Below are 25,191 nucleotides of genomic sequence, written 5' to 3'. Positions count from 1 at the left end.
CAGAGGATTCGGAATTGGACATTCCTTATTAAATTAGACAGTGAGGAAGTTATCGAAAATTGGGATAAAATTGTTGAGTTACCTTCCAAAGGAAAATTGAAATGACCTGAAAGAGTTATTACTGTCACATGGAGAGATATGTAGAAATAGGCTGGGAAGTACTACCCTAGTTATGCATGATGTAGATACAGGAGATGCTGTTCCAATTAAGCAACATCCTTATAGACATAAAGCTCTAAAGTTGGTACAGGCTCAAAAGGAGATTGAACGCATGCTCCAGGACGATATAATTGAAGTGAGTTACAGTGACTGGAGCTCACCCAATGTAATGCTGCCAAAACCAGATGGTACCCAACGGTTGTTTGGACTGTTGCAAAGTCAATGCAGGTACAAAGGCTGATGCAAATCTGATTCCACGTTTGGAAGACTGTTGAAAAAAAGTGGGACACGCAACTTATTTCTAAGTTGAACTTGCCCAAAGGATACTGGCAGATGCCTTTGTCCGAAGGAGCAAAGACAATTTGTTTTCATCACGCCAAATGGACTGTATCAGTTTAAAGTCATGCCATTTGGTATGAAAAACATGCCAGCCACATTTCAGAGACTAACCAATAAAGTCACTGCTAGATTATCCTATTGTGTCATATATATTGATGACCTGGTGATTTTTCGTCACACATGGAAAGAACATTTGCAACATTTATCAGACTTGTTCTATCAACTTCGGAAGGCAGGCTTGGTGATAAACCTGGCTAAAAGTGAGTGAACTTGCTAAAGCCCAAGTCATCTTCCTGGGCTGTGTTATTGCACATGGACAAATGGACCCACAGGATACAAAAACAAAAAAAAGAGGTAACTGGGGATTTTCCCATACCAACTGACAAAAAGAACAGTACCACAATTCCTGGGATTGAGTGGATTTTATTGAAAAATTCATACCAAATTTTAGCAGTGTGGCTGCTCCCCTCACTGAATTGCTAAAGAATGGCAAGTAGTTTCAGTGGGACAGCGGACTGCCTGAAGGCATTTGACAGCCTGAAAGCTGTGTTAACCACTGCCCCAGTATTAACCATACTTAATTACACAAAGCCATTCAAGGGGCTATTGAAGTTAGTGATATGGGTGTCAGTACTGAGCTCTGACAGGAAGACGAGAACCACAGAAAGACCTATTGGATATTTCTCCAGGAATTTGAACATTCATCAGAAATATTTGATAGTTGAGGAGGAGACTGAGCTTGGTGCTGGTGTTACAACATTTCAGTTATGTTACCAGTGATGTATTGGAGACAATCATATACACTGATTGTAACCCATTGAAGTTTGTTGAGAAATCGAAGGACAAAAATGCCAGACTGTTTAGATGGAGCTTGTTGTTACAGCCATTCAATTTGGCAATTGTGCATGTGGCAGGACGAGAAATTGTGATTGCCGACGCATTGCCGAGACGTGAATGAGAAACAGAGGCATTTGGTGTTGGGATTAAAATAGACAACAATGTGATAGTTCATGTTTGCATGATTATTTCAACCTAACGCATGTGTGTTGTAGTGTACTAACAATTTAAAATTAAGGGGTTTTAAAATGAAGCCATCTTTGGATATTGATGGTTCATTTTTTTTTAAAAACAAGAGTGGAGATGTGACAACAGTGCTCCTTTAACAACTTTATACTATCCTTGGCATTTTTCCTCCCCAGAGGTCATAAAAGCAGCAATTCCGAAAAGTCTAGGTTTGAAGGGTTCTGGGATCAGTTTGATTATAGCTAACAGATACTCCCCTCAGGTAAAAGGCTTACAAGCTTTTAGAAAAATACATTTGTTCAATGAAAGAGGAGTGGCCAGTTCCCCCAGCTCAGTTTTTCTAATTTGGTTTGGTTTTAGCAGTCTGGCTGTTCCCTGAAAGCAGGCAGTGAGGCCGCTGGTCCAAGAAACAGCTACATGGAAGAAGATGTTCCATGCTGAGACCCTCTGCCATCTGTCTCCTAAAAGGCCCAGTGTTTGATTTGATCTTTTTTGCCAAGGGGTGTTTATGGAAATTGTTGCAGGAATTTGGAACAGCATCATTAAGTTGGGATTGTGTGTTGGGTTTTCAGACAGGTTAAGTTATTCCGTATTCTGTTGTTCTTGGTGTTGCATTCAATAATCGTGTAAATAAATTGTTTTGTTTGAAACCAAGTGATTGGGCCAGCTGTATCCCTCCTGGAATCTCTGCTCTACACCTGCTTCAAACATCTAGCAAAGATAGGGTTTGGGCTACTTTCCTGAAATGTTTTTTTTGGGGAGGGGTGGGGTTCTGGCCTGGTCCATAACAAATATAACTCTAGAGATTATCACTAGCACAGGTTTCAGTACAACAAAGGAAACAACTTCAATAAAGCACGCAAGTTGATTTCAGTGGACAGATCTAGATTCTGGGTAATCCAAGATGGAGGACGGGAAAATTTTCTGGCTGTAACAGCTGCTCCTTTTTTGAGGTATTTTAGGTGCTGTGGAGGAGATTCCCTTGAATTCCAGGAGCAGCAATTACTGCTTTATATGCTGTTCCATTGTTTTGGAACTTTGGAGAGAAAACAAAAGTTAAAACAACAGCACTTTTAAAAGGGAGAAGAACAGAGAAAGAAACCCACATTGCTAACTGACCGTTAGCAGTTATTGACTTTGCTGTTTGAAATTCATTTATCAGTGGACGTCGGAGTGTGTCTGGGAAAATTAACAAACAGTGAACTTCACAACGGATCTTTGACAAACCTGCCTGGGAGCAGTCACAGCACAGAAACAGATAAGTGCATATTTTAAGCGTAGTCTTACAGTAAATCTGCAGTAGTGAGTAAAGTGGGTTCTTTGTTGATTTTTTTTGTTTTATTGAGATAGGTCTCGATTAAACTTAAAATATAAGCCATAAGTATTAATTTAACCTGGAGCAGTGTTTTGTAGAGGAGTAAGACAGTGCTATTTTCTGGGTCCACAGATTGAAAGAAGCAAAAATGGCCCTTCGTAGAGTGATATGCTCTTCTTGTCAGATGTGGGAGTTTGAGGAGAGTTTACGGGTTACTTAGGATTATATCTGCAATAAATGCTGTTGGTTGTGAATCCTATCAGATCAAACGGATTGGATGGAGACACAGTTAGAGGCAATGAGGAATTTACAAGATCATGGGGATATGATGGATGGCAGTCATAGGAAGGGGTGGTGGTGATGGGGGGGGCGGGGGGAGTCACAGATAACTCCTCTATGTGAGTGTAACTCCAGGAAAGGTAAGAGAGGTAGGCAGGTAGTACAGGAGTCTTCTGTGGCTATCCCCATTTCAAACAGGTATGCTGTTTTGGAAAATGTAGGGGGTGATGGATTCTCACAGGAATGTAGCATGAACAGCCAAGTTTCTGGTATGGAGACTGGCTCTAATGTAATGAGGGGTACATCGGGTTTCAAGCGATCGATTGTGTTGGGGAACTCTCTAGTCCGAGGTACAGACAGATGTTTCTGTGGCCAGCAGTGAAAACTCAATGGGGTGTTGCTTCCCTGGTGCCAGGATCAAGGATGTCTCAGAAGGTGCAGTATGTTCTCAAGGGGGAGGGGGACCAGCATGTGGTCATTGTACACATTGGAACCAACAACATAGGAAGGGAAAAGGTTGAGATACTGAAGGGAGATTACAAAGAGTTAGGCAGGAATTTAAAAAAAGGAGGTCCTCGAGAGTAGTAATATCTGGATTACTCCCGGTGCTACAAGCTAGTGAGGGCAGGAATAGGAGGATAGAGAAGATGAATGTGTGGCTGCCCATCTCATTTGGATATTCGAGGTTCCCCTGTAAATGATTTGGATGTGAGCATAAGAGGTATAGTTAGTAAGTTTGCAGATAACACTAAAATTGGAGGTGTAGTGGACAACGAAGGTTACCTCTGATTACAATGGGATCTTGATCAGGTGGGACAATAGGCTGAGAAGTGGCAGGTGGAGTTTAATTTAGATAAATGCAAGATGCTGCATTTTGGGAAAGCAAATCTTAGCTAGACTTCTACACTTAATGGTAAGGTCCTGGGGAGTGTTGCTGAATAAAGAGACCTTGGAGTGCAGGTTCATAGCTCCTTGAGTGGAGCCGCAGGTAGATAGGATAGTGAAGACTGCGTTTGGTATGCTTTCCTTTATTGGTCAGAGTATTGAATACAGGGTTTGGGGAGGTCACGTTGCGGCTGTACAGGACATTGGTTAGGCCACATTTGGAATATTGCGTGCAATTCTGATCTCCTTCCTTTCAAAAAGATGTTGTGAAACCTGAAAGGATTCAAAAAAAAAAGAAGATTTACAAAAGGTGCTGTCAGGGTTGGAGTAGTTGAGCTATAGAAAGGAGGTTGAATAGGCTAGGGCTGTTTTACCTGGAGCATCGGAGGCTGCGGGGTGACCTTAATAGACATTTATAAAATCAGGAGGGCCAAGGATAGGATAAATAGACAAAGTCTTTTCCCTGGGGTGGGGGGAGTCCAGAACTAGAGGGCATAGGTTTAGGGTGAGAGAGGAAAGATATGAAAGAGACCTATCGGGCAACTTTTTCACACAGAGGGTGGTACGTGTATGGAATGAGCTGCCAGATGAAGTGATGGAGGCTAGTACAATTGCAACATTTAAAAGGCATCTGGATGGGTATATGAACAGGAAGCGTTTGGAGGGATATGGGGCAGGTGGAACTAGATTGTGTTGGAATATCTGGTCGGCATGGATGAGTTGAACCGAAGGGCCTGTGGCTGTGCTGTACATCCCTATGACTCTGGAATGCATAGGTTGAAGGTGAGAGAGGAAAGATTTAAAAAGGGACCCAAGGGGCAACTTTTTCATGCAGAGGGTGGTGAGTCTATGGACCAAAGAGTCTGTTTCTGTGCAGTATGAATCTACGACTCTAAGAGCCGCATTCCATGATACCCTAAACAACTTCAAAGCAGTCTCAACTTGCATGGATTTACAAGTACAGAGAGCAGTTCAATTCCTTCTGAAAAGAATAACCCACATAAGCAGTTTCCCAAAATGTCAAGACAAGGAATTTTGAAAAGCTTTCAAATCACCATTGAAACAGGTTTCTCCCCACTCCCCCCACCCAAGTCTTAACACTCATTTTCTTACTCAAATTGCACATAAGGAAGGAAAGTATTATGCCAATGATATCTATCGATTTCCGGCATCTCAATCCCAGGTTAAATCCAGCAAATTGATGCAGAGTAAAGCTGACTTTACACCGACTTTTCAAACGCCTCTGGTCCAAGTAAAAAGACTAATCTCATCCTCCACCGTTTTCACACTGACTCATCAGTAAATAGTAATCCAGTCATTAAAACAAGTTGGCAGTGTGTTTTTGTTGGCATGTGCTCAGTGGGGACTGAATTGATTCTGTCCCTTTAGTTTTGTTTTAAGATACATACAATTCTTAGTGGTGAAACAAGAGGCAATCTTCATCCAGTCTGGGCCAATTTGACCTCCAAACTCAGTAGCAAAAGGTCACACCCACCACAGCAGAGCTGCCTCCAATTGCCTGGGGGCATATCTTTCGAGTGAGAGGAAGTAAGTTTAAAAATGGACACGAAGGGCAATTTTACACAGAGGGTGATTCGTGTGTGGAATGAACCACCAGAGGAAGTGGCAGATGCAGGTACTGTAACAACATTAAAAAGCATTTGGATAAGTACATGAATAGGAAAGGTTGGAGGGATATGGGCCAAATGCAGACAAGTCAGACAAGTTTAGTTTGGAAAATGATCGGTGTGAACTGATTGGACTGAAGGGTCTATTTCCATGCTCTATGACTCTGACGTTGCTTTCCCCTCAACCCCTTTTGAAACAAAAAAAAGTCTCATTCACTCACCTTCACGAACGGCTTCCTCCTGGACATTGAGATGCTCCACTTTTCCATCGAGCGGCTCTTGATCTTCTGATTTACTATGGATTCCGGAAATCTGGCCATTCTCCTGAGCAGGCTGTTGAAACAGGGAAGTGAGTGAGGGTAGATTCATTTTAGTTTTACACTTTAACAATGACATACACTACATTCACCCAAAGTTTCACATCTCTCAGAGCTGGGCCGGTTACTGGAAAGGGTAGGGATGACCTTATACAAAACAGCAAACAATAGAATCATCAGGAAAAGAGTGCTCACTCAGGTTACTCTGTCACCTAAAGCAGGTCAGAATAATATCCAAGACTAGGCCCTCACCTGAAGTGGACTGGCCATTCTAAATTGACCCAGAGCATTCAGGGACGTGCAGACTACATGGTTATGGTAAATATGGTAACTATGGTAAATACATGGTTATGGGGGATGGGATGGGATGCTCTTCAGAGGATTGATGCAGACTCAAATGGACCAAATGTCCTCTATTTGCATTGTAGGGACTCTACATAAACCTCAAGGCTTATAATTTGCCTCTCTCAGCTAAGGGATCCTACAGTTTCAGACAGGGGTAGAGAGAGCAGTTTATTTACGCACAAGATTATCAGGACTGAGAGAGACAGGCTATAGGGAGCAGATATTCTCTTCCTGTTGACATGTTGCTCATGTTTCTGAAGAGAAACAGTGAATCTTTTGAAGGACAGAAACACACTCAAGTGACACATTCTACATTCCAAGATGCTCTGGTTCTGTCACACCCATCTCTGCTCAAGTCTGAATGCAGGGAATGTGATATTCCAATGAGAGCTTTCAATGAAATAAAATGAGAAATAGTTTTCAGTCAGGAGACTGAAAACTAGAGGACACAGATTCAAGATAATTAGCAAAAAAAGAGAAGAATAATAAAAAGATTGTAACAGCTACTGAGAATTTGGATTGCTGCCTCAAAAAAAAGTGTCAGAAGCAAATTCAAATACCAAAAGGGAAATGAGATTGATTTGGAATTAAAGGTATAGGGATGAAAATGCTATTGGAGTTGAAGAGTTAAAAAACCGAATAACCTTGGCTTCCATTGCCTGAAGTATAGAAATTTACAGTGGGTTGATGTGAATAAAGCATTTTAAATTTGTTATTTTTAAATATGTGAGCAAATCAGATCTTAACATTAGACTAAAGAATGGAATTGGGAAAGGCATTTTCCACATGAACAGCAGTGGAGCTATACTTAGGTACATGTGACAATAGTAAATCAAATCACGGTGAGCAAATGGAATTGACATAGATTGACCATGATCCTAAGCAATGGTCGAGCAGGTTTGATGGGCTGAATGGCCCATGTTCCTGTTGTCCTTCCAGGGACTGCAATTCGTTGGGTAGCTCTTTCAGCGCACACACACACATCCTTCCACACTTAGGATTTTACACTCTGTATGAGCAAAATTTCAGAAAGCAAACTGGAACAACGACCAGTACATACACCATTAAACAATCAAACTAACATAGCTGGGACTACACAAACTATCCCTGATTAATGTGCTCCTGCTAAATTTACATCTTCAACTGACTGCCACTAGATACAAACATCTCAACCAGATTCAGGTGGAGTTTTATTTAACCACAGGCACAAGATGGATTCTAACATGGCCCATATTTTTCTCTCCAAGCAGAAAATCTCATGTTTACTTCAGTAACCTTGTACTTCTCTCATTCATTTTGGTTTTTATTCAGCCTGCTGCTTTAATTCTTGCAACCACATCGTTCTTTGCAGAAGGGGGTGAGATATTCTGTGTTACCATTAACAGAAACCTCTTTGTAGGGAGAACACCAAAGACTTACAAGTAACTACTGGAAGATGGAGGCTAGACCTTCCAGCCAGTCTGAGCATAAGGACATATAATCAGCAGAGTGTAGCAACACCCATTGTTTAGGTGGGTTTAAGATAGGGAGCTGGTAAATCCCTTAGGGGCCACAGGACCTTTGAGCCTGATTCAACAAGCGAAAAAAAATTCCCTTTTAAATGCAAGGATCCACAGACATTCAGACTCCTGATTATTGATAAGATTTGCATATTGCAATGTGCCTCAAAGGCACCCAGCGCATCTCATCTCCTCCACTGGTGTGTGACAAATAGCTGCTAAATATCAGTTTTTATTTGATGAAAACCAAGACAGACAGACAACAAATCTCTCAAGGCAGAAACCATTTGCAGGGAAGATGGGGTAAATAGCTGAAGCAGTATATTATCTTGTTCCTATTGATTCCCGGAATGTGGATGACATGCTGGCAAGGTCTGAATTTATTGTCCATTCGGAGGATACAGAAAGGCTTGCTGAGACACTTCAGAAGAGCTGATGCGTGGGTCTGGAATCAATAAGGGTCAGACATAGAATGACTAAATCGCTACAGTGCAGAAAGAGGCCATTCAGCCCATTAAATCTGCACTGGGAAGGGTGGTGACGAGGGATGAAAAACTACAGTTCAACATCAATTGCCAAAGTACAAAAGATTGAAAGCCAGTATAAAATAGAGAGTATGAAGACATAAACCATGAATTATGTGCAGAGCTGGAAATCAAATAAGGCGTTCAGGACTCAGCCAGTCCAACAATTCTACCTCAGTTTTGGTCCATTCACCAAAGTTGAAACTTTATTGCTGGAACAGCACAGCAGGTCAGGCAGCATCCAGGGAACAGGAGATTCGACGTTTCGGGCACAGGCCCTTCTTGATTCCTGAAGAAGGGCCTGTGCCCGAAACGTCGAATCTCCTGTTCCCTGGATGCTGCCTGACCTGCTGTGCTGTTCCAGCAATAAAGTTTCAACTTTGATCTCCAGCATCTGCAGACCTCACTTTCTCCTCCATTCACCAAACCAAAGGCTATGCTACATTCAAGTCTCACTCTCAACTTGAGCACAAACTCAGGCCGACACCTCTGTGCAGTTCTGCAGGGAAGTGCTACGCTGTCAGAGGTGTCACATCTCTCCCCTAAGGTCCAGGCTAACACTTAATATTCAATGTTACCAAGTAACGGTGGTGCTGTAATTACTGATTGTGACAACTTGTGGTGCACCAAATGGCTGTTGCAAGTTACATTTCACCTGTTCATAATGGAGGAGGCTAAAGGTTCAGGATGTTGAGGCTGCACATGATGCTACATAAATGCAAATCCTGTTCTGTTGGAAGTTCACTGGACCCAAAATATTAACTCTGCTTTCTCTCCACAGATGTGGCCAGACCTGAGTTTTCCCAGCAATTTGAGCTTTTGTTTTGAACATAAATGAAAGGCCTACTTAAGGATCCCACACCCCTGTACCTTTTTAAACATTTGAAGGTTCTATTTACAGCTCAGGAGCCCAAGGCTTTTTTTTGATAAATGCAGAAATGTCAACTACCCCACTTTGGTTTTATGGAAACGGTCTTAAACTGCCAAATATCTGAACTCATTCCTTTTAACTCCACCTCCCACCCCACCACCACAAAGTCATTGAACATCAGCATTTCTTCCTAACTATATCCTAAAACATCACCCCCAAAACGCCACTGGAGACAGATCAGAGGTGCTTGCTGGATATTGTGATGGATAGAGATAGCGAAGGCTAGCAGCAAATATATTTCACCTTTTGGGATATCCACCTCCACCAGAGGAAATAGAATGGACACCACCAGGCAGAAAACACTGATGGGCTGGCTAGGAGTCGGCCTGGCAACTACACTTAGCGCAGATGACAACCTGTGCTGGAGTGAAGGGGATGACAATCGACAGTGATTGGCGACATTATGTTGGCCATAGTTCGCCAGTCCCATGTAAGGCAAAGCATAATTAGCTACCTCTTCATGGGTGGCATCCTTACAGAATCTTCACTGCCTACTTTCCATTGTTCCAGCATCCTACGATGTGTGCTTAATATTCCAACTGCGGCTTAAACTGTGTGAGGACAGAGTTTAAAATTTTGTAGGTGACAGACCTGACCAAATTCTCTACACACAAAAAAAGAGGGGAACTGCAGATGTGGAAATCTGAGCAAGCAACAAATGGCTGGAGAAACTCAGCAGGTCTGGTAGCATGGGTGGAGAGAAAACAGGAGTTAACGTTTCAGATCCAGTGACCCTTCACCAGAAGGGCATTCTGAAAGAGGGTCACTGGACCAAAACATTACACATTTTAGTTTCCGCAGATGGACCTGCCAGGTCTCTATTTAAAAAAAAACGCTCCACTAGATCCAAAAGTCAAGCAGTGACTGGATGTTACACGAAAATGAAATGGATCTCCATAACGAGTTTGTTATCTATTCATTAGTTTGGAGTCTAGCCTCACCCCATTTCTAATCTCCTACAGCAAGGACTCCAACTTTTTAAATTGGAGAAGTGATCTTAAGTGCAATCCAAGCTCTATTCTCATGGAGTCTCAATATAATACATGCGACTGCACATTATCTACCACAGGCTTGAAGTCCAAGTTGTAGTTTGAGATGTTAGTTGCATACAATGCATCACCTGCGTATCTGTGAAGTGGGTGTGAAACTAGGACTTGATTATCCGCATTTAGGGAGAGCATGGTCTCACAGAGACATGTAGAATCAAAATAAACTTTAAAAAGCATAGGAGGATAGGAGCTGGTATTGTCCTGTTTGCATTCTCGAAAAGCATTGTCCCTTGTTGAGCTGAAAGTCCAGACATGATTTGGCACAATTCTCTGCAGATCAACCCCACTGCTTTGTAAGTCAAACACTTGATGGAATTTGGTAGCCAGCCCACCCCCCCCAATGTTTACTTATGGAACAGGTTTGAGGTAAACATGACAATTTGCTCCATCAAATTTTATTCTTGAATGTCCCTCAAATTCCTCTGCTAAATTTCCTGGGTGAAACCACCTTCCTTTTCCTTAGTATTGTCTCCAGACTCAAAGTGATGCAGTTTTTTTTGGAATTGTGAAGCACACAATCTCAGTTTCAATTTGAATGTACCAGTACTGATCATAAGTCTCGATCCTTCGCCTGTGGTTCACAGGAAAACTCAAAAGCACAAGATAACAAATCTAATCACTGCAGAGTGTTAACACTCACTTACCAGTGAACTCAAAAATAAATCAGAGTATGTTTACCCTGAAATCATACTGATGTCTTGGTGCCAGATTTAACATTTTTTTTTAAAAATGTCACTAACTTATGTTTGATCATTACACCCTTAAAAAGGTTCAAGACATTCTCTTTCAACACTCCTTTCTCTTCCAAATGTTTAGATTAGTTTGTACTCACACTGCAAACACGATCACATCATGACCCTTGTGACATCCATTGTACACTCACCCCCAGTTAGCAAGGCAACTCTTTCTCCCAACTGCACACTACCCAATTCAGACCAAGTACAGCTGGAGGTGACAGGATATTAAGCCTAAATAAAAGGCACAAACCAGTCTATCTATCTTCGACAGCTCCAGTGGGCAAGATTCACATCACTTACCAGATTTGCCCTTGCAAGGGTTACATAGAACTTTGGTGGGGTGGGGGAGGGAGGAAGAGGGTCCAGTGGTCAAACTAGACGCGATGGCACTACACTGGAAAATGACCTCAGATCAACCAGCTCTCTTCACCACCACCACAATTTGAACTCATAGCTGTTTTAAGACTGCAAAACAAATCCAGGCACTTTACAGGGACGCATCAGCCGAAATCAGACATGGGTCAAAGGGAAAGATGTCAAGACAGAACGTGTAGGATTTTTTTAAAAATACAGTGCTTTAAAAAGGAGCAGGGTGATGAAATGTTTAAAGGAGGAACTCCACTATTGGTGGAATTTCATCAGGGCTCTGTTAGCGCTTTAGCATAACCTGGAGATGATGAAAGGCACTGTGTGAATGCAAACCTTCTGTTCTCCATAGATCTTTTAACCGTACATGAACTAAAGGATCAAACTCAAAGGTGGTTCTGTATTGAAGTGCTCGTGGAATTTGAAACAAGAGATGAACAGACTACAAACAGAAGTAAATATATATGATCTGGTAGCATCTTTTACAAAGGCATAACTGCTGAATGACTGAATTGGGACAGTAATGCTGAAGGGATTACAGGAATCCTACACGAAACTAGAAAACAAAAGGTGGAAAGTGGCTCTGTTAGTTAATAACATTGACGTAATAGTTGGGCGGGGTTAGCAGCAGTCGTTGCTCTTGAAGATACAAGTAACATCCCAGAACCAGGGATAAATTAGGAGACAAGAGGTGGGGGGAGTCTGAACATTCAGCCCCCAGAGAAGTAGTACTGAATAAATTACGCCAGCGGAGGGCTGGCAAGTGCCCAAGTCTTAATGAACTTCATATTTAGCTCTTAAAAGAAGTGGCTAGTGGGATAGTTGATAGGTCGGTTTTGACTTTGCAAGATGCCCTTGCATGTGGGACAATCCCATTAGATTGGAAAATAGCAAATGCAACTCCTTTATTCAATAGGGAGACCAGAAACAAAGTCATAGATGTACACAGCATGGAACCAGATCCTTCAGTGCAACTCATCTGTGTTAACCAGATAATCTAGTTCCATTTGTCAGCATTTGGCTCTTATCCCTCTAAACCCTTCCTATTCATAGACCCATCTAGATGCCTCTTAAATGCTCTAATTGTACCAGTCTCCAACACTTCCTCTGGCAGCTTATTCCATACACGCACCACCGTGTCAAAACATTGCCCCTTGGATCACTTTTATATCTTTCCCCTCTCATCCTCTAGTTCTGGACTAACCCAGCCCAGGGAAAAGACCTATTTATTGTATCCTCATGACTTTATAAACCTCTATAAAAGGTCACCCCTCAGCCTCTAATGCACTAGGGACAACAACCCCAGCCTATTCAGCCTCTCCCTACAGCTCAAACCCTCCAACCCTGGCAACCTCCTTGCAAGTCTTTTCTGAACTCTTTCAAGTTTCACAACATCCTTCCGGTAAGGAGGCCAGAATTGTACACAACATTCCAAAAGTGGCCTAACCAATGACCTCCCAACTCCTGTACTCAATACTCTGACCAATAAAGGAAAGCATATCAAACGCCTTCTTCACTATCCTATCTACCATGTAGCCCTACTCTTTCAAGGAGCTATGAACCTGCACTCCAAGGTCTCTCTGTTTAGCAACAGTCCCCAGGTCTTTACCATTAAAGTCCTGCTCTGTTTTGCTTTTTCAAAATGCACAGTTAGGTTAGCATGTGTCATAGGGAAATGTTAGAAGCAGTGATTAAAATTATAGCAGGACACTTCGATAAGGTCAAGACAATCAGCCCAAGTCAACCTAGCTTTGTGAAAGAGAAATAGATTGACTAAACATGATTGGAGTTCTTTAAGGTAACATGTGTTGTGAATAGGGAGACCCAGTGGATATACTGTATTTAGATTTCATATAATGGAGTTCCAAGGGACAGCATGTTGGCCTGGATGGAAGAAAAGTCTTCCTGCTAGTCAGCCAACAGCATGCATAAGTGGGTCTTCTTTAGGTTAGTCAAATGTTACACGTGGTGTTTCACAGGAATCAGAGCTGGGTCCTCAACTGTTCACAATTTATCTCAATGACTTGGACGAAGGGACCTGAAGGTATGCTAAGTACATTTACTGACAATGCAGAGATGTTGTGATGGAGGCCACAAAATTAAGTAGATAGGTGAAGTGAATGAGCAAAGATCTGCCAACGTAGTATTTGGAAAAATGTGAAATTGCTTAATTTTTTTTAAGATTAGATTACTTACAGTGTGGAAACAGGCCCTTCGGCCCAACAAGTCCACACCGACCTGCCGAAGCGCAACTCACCCAGACCCATTCCCCTATGTTTATCCCTTCACCTAACACTACGGGCAATTCAGCATGGTCAATTCACCTAACCTGCACATTTTTGGACTATGGGAGGAAACCGGAGCACCCGGAGGAAACCCACACAGACAATGTGCAAATTCCACACAGTCGCCTGAGGCAGGAATTGAACCCGGGTCTCTGGCGCAGTGAGACAGCAGTGCTAACCACTGTGCCACCCACTAATTTTGGCAGACAGTATTATTTAAATAGTGAAATTTTAGAGCTCGATGCAGAGGGATCTGTGCATGATTAACAGAAGGTTAGTGTGTATGTATAGCAAGTAATTAGGGAATGAAAAACAACATCATTTAGCACAAGAGGAACTGAATACAAAAACAGGAGTTTATGCATATTTTGCACAGGGCATTGATGAAACCAACTCTGGAATACTATATTGGTCACACAAGGGAACAGGTAAAGGCACTGGAAGTAGTTCAGAGAAGGTTTACCGGAGGGGGAAGCATGCGTTATCTTACATGGAAGAATTGGACAGGCTACCATTATAACTGCTGGAGCTTAAGAGCAAGAAGTGATTTGACTGAAACATGTAAAGATCCCGATTGGTCTTGATAGGGTGGAGGTGAGAGCTGAACCCTCTTAAAAGGTAGAATTGAGAATGAGGGGCAATGTTTAAAATTCAGGGATCAGCTATTTAAAACAGTGGAGGCAGCAAATTTTTCTTTGATGGTCATGAGACTTTGGAATCTTCCATCCAGAAAAATGGTGGAGGCAGCAGAGTACTCGAATATTTATAAGGCAGTGGTATATTCTCATCAAGAGAGAGTGAAAGGTTATTGTAGGTCGGTGGATTTAAGGCCACAATCAGATCAACCACGCCCTTATTGATCAGAAAGCAGGCTCGAGGGGCTGAATGGTCTATTCCTGTTCTTATTTCATCTGTTTGTATGTAACCTGACACCCAGATGGTACAGTGGCTGAGTGGTTAGCACTGCTGCCACACAGTGCAAGGGTCCCACCCTCAGGTGACTATGTGGAGTCTGCATGTTCTCCCTGTCTCTGCGAGGGTTTCCCGTGGGTGCTCTGGTTTTCTCCCACAGTTCAACGATGTGCAGATTAGGTGGATTGGCCATGAGAAACGTGGGATCACAGGGATGGGGTGGGACAGGTGGGACGCTCTTTGGAGGACTCTCAATGGGCCGAATGACCTGCTTCCATATTGTAGGGATTCTAGGATTCTGCTATCTAGCTCTGCACTAAAAATCAAAAGAAAAATAAAATGTAAATTTTCAGTCTTGATCCAAGACTGGAAATCTTTATTGTTGCTTTTCAAATATTGGCAAAATTTATTTTTTTAATTCTCTAAAATCAACAGATCTAATGAATACCAAATTCTGCCATTTCTTACTCATTTTTTGCAATTTGCATTCTGTTGCGGTTTTAAAATGGCTATATTGAAATAGAGAGTACAATTTCTTTGTAAAAAATAAACTGTTAAAAAGCTATCAGAAGCAAACAAAAAAACACTCACGATATCTACACTCCTGAAATTACAGCCCCTCATGAATCCCCAACTTTAAATCTCTGCACCATCAGGGACTGGACACTTCCGCTGCTTTGAAATGCAAGGCCTGGGAAGTCAATCCCGAAACATTAAAAAAAAGGAAGAATGAGTGGCAGAAGAAATGTTCTTGAAAACCTTTAACCACAAATGCTTGGCCATCTTCCCAACATCACTGTGACTGGAGTGTCAAATTTCCTTTATAACACTCTTGCGAAGTGCCATTGGAGACACTTTTATATTAAAGACACCACATAAATATAATCTATTGAGCAGTCAGATTGCAGAACAAAAATTGCAGTATTATAATGTTTCAGTGTAACGTTTAACATAAACCCAAGTTTTAAAACCATTTATAGCTAATGGTACTCTTCAGAGGTTTTGAGTGTAAGAATATCAAGTCTGTCTAGACACAAAGATGTGCAGCACGGTGGCTCAGTGGTTAGCGCTGCTGCCTCACAGCACCAGGAACCAGATTCCAGCCTCGGGCGACTGCCTGTGTGGAGTTTGTAAATTCTCCCCGTCTGCATAGGTTTCTTCCGGATGCTCTGGTTTCCTCCACAGTCACAAAGATGTGCAGGTACAGGTGGATTGGCCATGCTAAATTGCTCATAGTGTTGTTAGGTGCATTAGGTAAAAGCAATGACTGCAGATGCTGGAAACCAGATTCTGGATTAGAGGTGCTGGAAAAGCACAGCAGTTCAGGCAGAATCCAAGGAGCAGTAAAATTGACATTTCAGGCAAAAACCCTTCATCAGGAATGGGTCATGGGTAAATATAGGGGTAGGGGAACGAGCCTGGGTGGGTTACTCTGAGGGTCGGTGTGGACTTGTTGGGCCAAATTACCTGTTTCCACACTCTAGGGAATCTAATCTAAAGATTGGCTTCATAAGCCTGTTTCTCACTGTGCATGTCAAACCAAACAAATCTTGTTTTATGTTAACAGCTTCCAGATAAACACGATCGTGTTCCTTGTCGCATCCCTAATAATACAGATTTAACAAAATTGTCTACCATGTAGGAGGGAACTCCTATGATCTTGCCTGGTTTTGGGGTCGGGGTGGTTTTGCAGCGAGTTACCCACTTGCTTGCCATTTATGGAACATGGTTTCAAACTCAGCCAAGACCAAAGGGTTGAAAGTTTTCTTTATCTGCTGGCAGAGAGGTTCTAACATGAAATGGATAGTTACTTCAGTAGTCACAGTCTCTAGGGAATGAAGTTGCAAGATACTTCACAGGATTGAAAATGGATACTGGTATTAAGTGGGGCTGTTAATGGTAGCAAAGATGTAGTGAATAAGAGGATGTCAGGAAGTAATGTGGAATTCAGAATTAAAAAAAAGGTTTATTTAATAATGGTGTTCCAGATTACAAAAGGTTTTCAGAAGTTTAGGGAATGATTTTGCAACTTTTGCCAACTAGGAGGAACAAGGAAATTACAAAACTCTGGGTTCACTGCAAAAATTAAATAGCGAAATTGGAAGCTATTTCTAAAAAAGCTATTGAAAGAACAGGGGATGCCGTTCCACAAGTGGCTAATGAGAAAACACAATGCAACAATGAAAAAAAATGGCTAAGAAAGACACAGACTTGCATTTATGTAGTACCTTTCACAACTGCTGGACATTGGAGTGCTTAGTGGCCAAGGCATGGTAAGTGAAGCTTATTCATTCACGGGCGATAATGGTCAGCATTAATTGCCAATCCCAGAACACAGTTAAGAGTCAACCACATTGCTGTGGGTCTGGAGTCACATGTAGTTCAGACAAGATAAGGATGGCAGTTAGCAAGTTTTGAGAAGATTTGACGAGAGAAGGATGGCAGTTTCCTTCCCTAAATGACATTAGTGAACCAGATGAACTTTTCTGACAAAGGATTCATGGTCATCATTAGACTCTTAATTCCAGACATTTACATTACATTACAGTGTGGAAACAGGCCCTTCGGCCCAACAAGTCCACACCGACCCGCCGAAGCGTAACCCACCCATACCCCTACATTTACCCTTTACCTAACACTACGGGCAATTTAGCATGGCCAATTCACCTGACCTGCACATCTTTGGACTGTGGGAGGAAACCTGAGAACCCGGAGGAAACCCACGCAGACACGGAGGAACGTGCAAACTCCACACAGTCACCTGAGGCGGGAATTGAACCCGGGTCTCTGGCGCTGTGAGGCAGCAGTGCTAACCACTGTGCCACCATGCCGCCCACTATTTATTGAATTTATTGAATTCAAATTTCACCATCTGCCATGGCAGGATTCAAACCCAGGACCCCAAAACATTACCAGAGTCTCTGGTTCAGTAATAATAGCACTAGACCATCACATCCCCTGCTTTGTGGGGAATTCTTTCTGACGTGTGCGCAAGTAATGGTAATTACTACATCAGTGTTGCTGGTCGAGAGATAAATATTGGCCAAGACATTAGGTACGATGTTGTTGCCTATCAAAATAGTGCAATGAGGGTTTTCATTTCCATCCAAGGAGGAAGGCAAAGTCCCCTTCTATTCAAAGAAAAGGATCCCCCTGACTGTACTGGGGAGTACTGCACTGTCAGCAGTTCAACCTTGACCATTTGCCTCAGATAAAGCTAGCACTAAGCCCTGGACAACAATTGGAAATGATGAATACAAAAGTATGGGGTAATGAGATTACAGTACCCAATGCTAACTGAAGACTTGGCAGAGTTCAGAGCTGGCAGTGCTCAGAGCAGCTTTTACCAGGAGTCATTTACTCACTGGAGGGAAATTTATTTTTCTCAGTGCCTACTCAGAGCACATTTCAACCTTTTACCATGCTGATGAATGCAGCCGCATAAAACATTCACTTCATCCACTTAGGCTGGTTTCAAGCCAATATCAGAAGTAGTATAAAGTATCATAATCTAGGGACCCACTAAACAACCTATCTGCCACAATACTGGCAAATCTGCTCCTGAAGCTCAGTAAATCCAAAACAATACAGTAGAAAGGCTAATCAGCCCAGCATGTTAGTGTTGATCCTTAGATAAAAGTATTCAATTAATCTTATCCTTGCAAAATTTTCCTTTTCAAATTTGTGCTGTATAACTCTATGACGAAGTCACAGACATGTATAGCTTGGAAAAAGACTCTTCAGTCCAACTTGTCCATGGCCGACCAGATATCCTAAATTAACCTAGTCCTATTTGCCACCATTTGGCCCATATCCTATAAACCCTTCCTATTCAAGTACCCATCCAGATGCCTTTTAAATGTTGTAATTGTACCAGCCTCCACACTTCCTTCAGCAGCTCGTTCCATATTATCTAATTTCATTTTAAAAGCTTTTATTTAATCTTCCACTATTTGTTCAGATGTTTTTCACATTATAGTGGCTCACCATGTTGTTTTGCCAATCACTTTAAAACATGTCCCTTCTGGTTATGGAGTCTTGCTGAAACAGGTCCTCATAGTTGGCATGGGCGAGTTGGACTAAAGGGTCTGTTTCCGTGCTGTACATCTATGACTATATACATTCTTCATTCCCGACTCTGAACAAACCTACAGCAAACAGGCGGACAAGGCAGTCAGTGTATACCTTTTCTACCTTACATTCATTAGGTAGCTCTTCCAAGATCTGGTTGATGCTATAACTACTGGAAACAATTCTCTAAAGACCTTTCTTCTCAGTGAGGGTCTAAAAGCCAATCTACATCGAACAACCTGCTCTGAAAACACTGCTCACATTTTGACAGCTATGACAAGTTCCACCACAGTAGCTGAGACAATTCATACAATTCCGAATGAAGCTCAACATTCTGAAAAACAGAAGTCAATTCACCCATCTTCTAATCTAAATGTGCCCTTTGAAAATAAATGCCTGGATTTAGATTCACACCTTCAACAGAAACTAATTTCTTGGGTCACACACATGAACCAGGTTTGTTGAATTCTATCCATTTGTTTATAAATCTCTCTCAAAACACAAAAGGAACAGATGGGCCCAAAAATAAAATCACGTCCACACATCTTCAGTGGCAGAAACAATGCAGTTAAAAGATGACCAAATTATTATGTTGGGCTCACTGTCACAAAATCCCACTTTGGTTAGTTAATTTATCATGGAAACAAATCATTTGGGTATCATACCTCAGGATATGCAATCCAAGAATTGTTACAGCACAGAAATAGGCCATTCAGCATCACACCTTCAGTGGTTCTATTACCTAGCACCAATCTCCTATCGTTTCCCCATAACTGATTTTCTTCTCCTAAATAGTCATCCGATTCCCTCGAGCCCCACTTCCTGCTATAACTGACTTTGATCAAGTTTTGCTACAACCCTTTGCTAATCCTTCCTGAAGGCCCTGCAGGATGGAAATTTCAGCCTAATCATACCCAACTTGTCACCATCTCTATCTTGCCCTTTGAGCTGAATTTGCACTAATGTCACTTGTTATCTATTAGCCTTTGTGCATTCCAGAACGCTGATCTGAACAACTGTTCCCACTGAACCAAGAGCCTATATGTTTGTCCTCATGTTGACTTGGAGGCAATGACTTGTGGTACTTTTAATTAAAAGCAACAAACAGGTTGATGGACATTCTTAGAAACCCACTTCCTTCTCCCATCACCTTAAGAAATACTTGAAGTAGAGGCCAGCGTTTGCTCGAAATAGGTTATTCACTGTTTTCTGCTGAAAATGTGTTGCTGGAAAAGCGCAGGTCAGGCAGCATCCAAGGAGCAGGAGAATCGATGTTTCGGGCATGAGCCCTTCTTCAGGAATGAGGAGAGTGTACACACTCTCCTCATTCTTGAAGAAGGGCTCATGCCCGAAACGTCGATTCTCCTGCTCCTTGGATGCTGCCTGACCTGCTGCGCTTTTCCAGCAACACATTTTCAACTCTGATCTCCAGCATCTGCAGACCTCACTTTCTCCTATTCACTGTTTTCACCTGGCATCTCATCCAAACCACCGCACCATAAAAAAAAGCGCTTTCCACAAGGACATTGGTTCAGCCATTTTGGAAAAACTGCATTCAATTCTGGTTTCTGCTATAGGAAGGATATTGTTAAACTTGAAAAGGTGCAGAAAATATTGACAAGGATGTTGCCAAGGTTGGCGGATTTGAGTTATAGGGAGAGGCTGAGGCTGTTCTTCCTCAAGCAGTGATTCCCTCATGCCATGAATGATTAAAGAAAAAATTATTGTATCTACTGAGTCTTTGCCCACTCATTTAACCTGTCTAACCCTAACCCTAATTATTTCCATTCTAATTACGGGTGACTCTATAGAGGTTTATAAAATCATGAGGGGCATGGATAAGGTAAAAAGCCAAGGTCTTTTCCCTGGGAGTGGGGAGTCCAAAACTGGAGGGCATAAGTTTACAGTGACAGGGGAAGGATTTAAAAAGGGACCTAACGGGCAACGTTTTCACGCAGAGGGTTGTGTGTATGGAATGAGCTGCCAGAGGAGATGGTGGAGGCTGGTACAATTACAGCATTTAAAAGGCATCTGGATGGGAATATAAATAAGAAGAGTTTAAGAGGGATATGGGCCAAATGCTGGCAAATGGGACTAGATTAATTTAGGATATCTGCTCAGCATAGACGAATTGAACATTTTGATTTAGTCATATCTGCAAGAACAGAGGCAGAGGGAAAAAAAACACGGACACCAAACTGAAGGGGTTCCTGGGGTAAGTCACCAAAAGCTTCAAAGTTTTAGGCGGAGATAGAGAAAGGGAATTCCCCAAGTATGAGGCTCACATAGGCCAAGACATGTGCCCATTGGTGGGGGTGAATGGTGTGCCCAATACCACGACATGTTTCAGGCGAATCCTGGAGGGAATCACAACATTAGGCAGAACAAGGACGTGGAAAAAGAAGTTCAATCTGAAGGCCGAGTATCATATAGAGACATTGATAGGTCTGGATTAAGAAGCAACACAAGATATGTAGCAATATGCACCTTCTTCAACAGCCATGTGCATTTATATAGTGCCTTTAACACAATATATCCCTGTGAATGACACTGGAGATAATTTTAATCAGATATTGGATGGGAGAGAGACCAGAACCGGAGTAGAGATCAGAGAGTTGTAGTGCTCAGGGATAGGGAGGGCTCAGACTATGAAAGGATTTAAACAAGAGAATGAGAATTCCACACTCAATTGCTATGTTCTGTTTATGCAGCAAGATCTGCAAGGACAACAGCAAACATTGACTGAGAGCCATTCTAATTACAGAACTATTTTACAGACATTTTGCAGATTGCTGATAATGAGATGACCCACACATTCCTCACAGCACTGTCAGCCTTCGATATTTCTTGTAAACAATCCACAAATGCACACAGCCCTGTGCAGAATGAACATTTCCTGCCAGAATACTTTTAAGAGCACAGTTCACAAACACCCTTCAAAATAAGCTCCACACAGTTCCTCAGCCTGTATGTACAGCACTTCACTTAATATTGTATTGTAATCAGCAGAGGGTACGCAAGTGACTCAGTCAAGGAGAGGCCTGGGGACATGGATACAGGTCATCCCAGTAAAGCTTTTGCAATGTTGCGCAAGAGAGAGATAAGACTGCACTCAATCCTAGAGTAGAGATTTGCTTTGTCCAGTGACTCCAGGCATTACTGGAACACCACTGCTCATAGATAGTTCCAAATAGATTGTTTGTTTAGATGTCGTATTCATTGCAAATAATCTCAGGATGTCTTAAAGTTGCGAAGTCCTGGTCTCCAAACACCCCTGTATTTATCCCCAGTCAGACAATAATGCCTCAATTTTAGCATGCTCCATCTTGTTACCAAATCCAACGTGACCTCACACCTCCATCAAAACATCTTCAGCCCCACAAGCTCCTCATATGCAATACTACTGGCCTCTATTGCGTCTCTAACTTTGAATCACTCCATTATTGATGCATGTGCCTTCAACTGCCTAGGATCAAGATCTGTAATTACCCTCCCTTTCCCATCCCTCCACTTGCTTTCTTTCTGATGCTTTTTAAAACCAATGGCTTGGACCAAATCTATGGTCACCGGGCCTAATATCTCCTTACATGGCTCAGTGTCACACACTGTTTTGGATATTGACCATACATATTAATAATTCAGATGAGGAAAGTGAATGCACTGTTGATTAGGATGGACAGTCTGCAAAGGGCTATAGCTATAGACAGGTTAAATGAGTGGGCAAAGACTCAGTAGATACAATAATTTTTTCTTTAATCATTCATGGCATGAGGGAATCACTGGCAAAGCTGCATTTATTACCCATTCCTAATTGCCCAGAGGGTCTGGAGTCACATGTAGGCCAGACCACATAAGGATGGCAGTTTCCTCCCCAAAGAACATTAGTGAACCAGATAGGCTTTTCACCCAACAATCGACAACAGATCCATGGTTATCATTAAACTCTTACCTCCAGATTTTTAAAAATTAATTTCAAATTCTACCATCTGCCGTGGCAGGATTTGAGCCTGGTTCAATAGCCCAGTGATAATACCACTAGGCCATCACCTCGCCAGTAATGGGGAAAATGTAAAATTATGCACTTTGGCAGGAAGAATAGAGGAGCTAAAGGTTATTTAAAATGGGGAAAGACTGCAGAAAGCCACAGAACAGAGAAATTCGGAACGTCCTCATCCATGAATCACAAAAAGCTATCTAGTTGAGCAGGTAATAAGGAAGGCAAAAGGAAATGTTAGTCTTTATTTCAAAGGAAAAGGAGTTTAAAAAGTGGAGAGGTTTTGCTAAACCAAGGGACTAGTTAGACCACAGCTGAAATGTTGAGAGCAGCTTTGGGTCCCTTATCGAAGGAAAGGCCTACTAGCTTTGGAGACAGTCCAGAGAGAAGGCTGATACCAGGAACAGAGAGACTGTTTTATGAGGAGAGTTTGAGCCTGTACGCATTGGAATTTAGCAGTGTGGGAAACAACCTTATTGGAACATACAAAACTCTTAGGAGACATGAGGGATTAGATGTGGAATGACGTGAGTATCTAGGACCAGAAATTTCTTCTGAGAGGATGTATCTTTGGAATTCTTTACCACAGAGAGTTGCTGAGACTGGGTCATTAAGTACATTCAAGGCTGAGATGCACAGGTTTTTTTAAAAATCAGTAAGGGAATCAAGGTTATGGGGCAAAAGTGGAGTTAAGGATTACCAGATCATTGAATGGCAGAGTAGACTCAGTGGCCTACTCTACTCCCACCTCTTACAGTTTTATTGTTTCGTAACCAGAGCGTGGCTTGGGATGTTTCACTGTGTTAAGGCTCCACACAAATACAGTGCGGTATGACAACTACAAAGTACAGACCAACAACATCCATGTGCTCTTTCTCCTCTACCCATAGTGCCAACATAAAAATTCCCTACAATTTTGTTTTATAGTATGCAGTGGATTCATCTAAGTGCACTGTACCTTCAGGTTCTTCCCCAGAGACCACAACCATGCACGTATAGTGCCTTAGAGAAGGTGGTTGTGTGTGCAGCCACCATTCAGAGGAAAGATTGGCGAACACCCTGAATTAACTCAAGTTATTTATCAGTCATAGTTCAGCAACAGGTTAAAGCCCCGCTCATGGAATCTAGGCTGACACCCTAGGTGTATCCCAGAGGTACTGTTGGAAAGCTAAATTCCAACAGACAGCTGTCAGTGTGTAGCACCTAAGAGGCCTTGCAGGAAAGGGACATCTCATTGTACAGACTGCTAAAGTCAAATGACAGAATACCTAGTCAGCAGAACTCTCAAATAAGCAGGCTCTTCCTGCACTTCTCTGGACTTGCTCCCTCCAAGTCGCTGAGGTGGGAAAGAGACTAATCGGCCAACTCCTCAAGGAGTGTGCCTTTGCAGAGGTCTAGAGAGGTGCAATGGTTTTTAATCCAGAAAACCTCCATCCAGACACTTGGTAAAACTTCCATGACAACAAGAGACCACTTGAGCATGCTCAGCTCATGTCAACTCAAACATTGTACTTACAGGGTAGTATGTGCTGTGGATTTAATGGGCCAAAATGGCCTGCTTCCACACAAAGGATTCTATGAACATTGCAGATCTTAACAGGAGAACGCAAGAACGTTTCTTACCTTCTCATTAGCTGTTTTGCCAAGGATTTCAGTCTAGAATCTCTGACTGTTGCCTTAGTGCTCTCTTCTGTTTCCTGTACTGACTGTCAAAACTTCTCCACACCTAGGGGGTCACAGTTTATGGATATTGGTGTCATTTAAGACTGAGATGATAATTTACTTCACCCAGGGTGTGGCAAGCCTTTGGAACTTTGTCACAGATAGCAGTAAAGGCCAAAACATTGAATGTTTTCTAGGAGTTAGATATAGTTTTTGGGGTTAAAGGGCAGGAGGAGAATGCAGGACAGGGATGATCAGACACAATCATATTGGATGGCAGATTCTGGATTAGTGGTGCTGGAAGAGCACAGCAGTTCAGGCAGCATCCAACGTTTCCGGCAACATTCCACCCTGACATTAAATTTACCTGGACCATCTCTGACACCTCCCTCCCCTTCCTGGACCTCTCCATCTCCATTAATGACGACCGACTTGACACGGACATTTTCTTTTTTTACAAACCCATCGACTCCCACAGCTACTGGATTACACCTCTTCCCACCCTACCTCTTGCAAAAATGCCATCCCGTATTCCCAATTCCTCCGCCTCTGCCATATCTGCTCCCAGGAGGACCAGTTCCACCACAGAACACGCCAAATGACCTCCTCCTTTAGAGACCGCAATTTCCCTTCCCACGTGGTTAAAGATGCATCTCATCTACATCCCGCACCTCCGCCCTCAGACCCCACCTCTCCAACCATAACAAGCCCCTGGTGCTCACCTTCCACTCTAACAACCTTTGCATAAACCAAATCATCCGCCGACATTTCCGCCACCTCCAAAAAGACCCCACCACCGGGGATATATTTCCCTCCCCACCCCTTTCCACCTTCCGCAAAGACCGTTCCCTCCGTGACTACCTGGTCAGGT

The 25,191-nt window shown here is 42.4% G+C and overlaps 1 protein-coding gene across 1 annotated transcript in view; it reads right to left on the bottom strand.

Annotated features, from left to right (window-relative positions):
- akap12b (A kinase (PRKA) anchor protein 12b) overlaps window positions 1-25,191 on the bottom strand; it is an 88,574-nt gene that overhangs the window by 40,988 nt on the left and 22,395 nt on the right. The window contains exon 2 of the mRNA XM_043696856.1: window positions 5,850-5,961. Within this exon, the coding sequence (XP_043552791.1) occupies window positions 5,850-5,961 (112 nt within the window). The remainder of the gene's footprint in view (window positions 1-5,849; window positions 5,962-25,191) is intronic.

This window comes from Chiloscyllium plagiosum, chromosome 9, assembly GCF_004010195.1.
Source record: "Chiloscyllium plagiosum isolate BGI_BamShark_2017 chromosome 9, ASM401019v2, whole genome shotgun sequence".
Classification (NCBI taxonomy): Eukaryota; Metazoa; Chordata; class Chondrichthyes; order Orectolobiformes; family Hemiscylliidae; genus Chiloscyllium; species Chiloscyllium plagiosum.
Note: the sequence above shows the minus strand (reverse complement) of the source record. Positions and strands in the feature narration are given on the sequence as shown.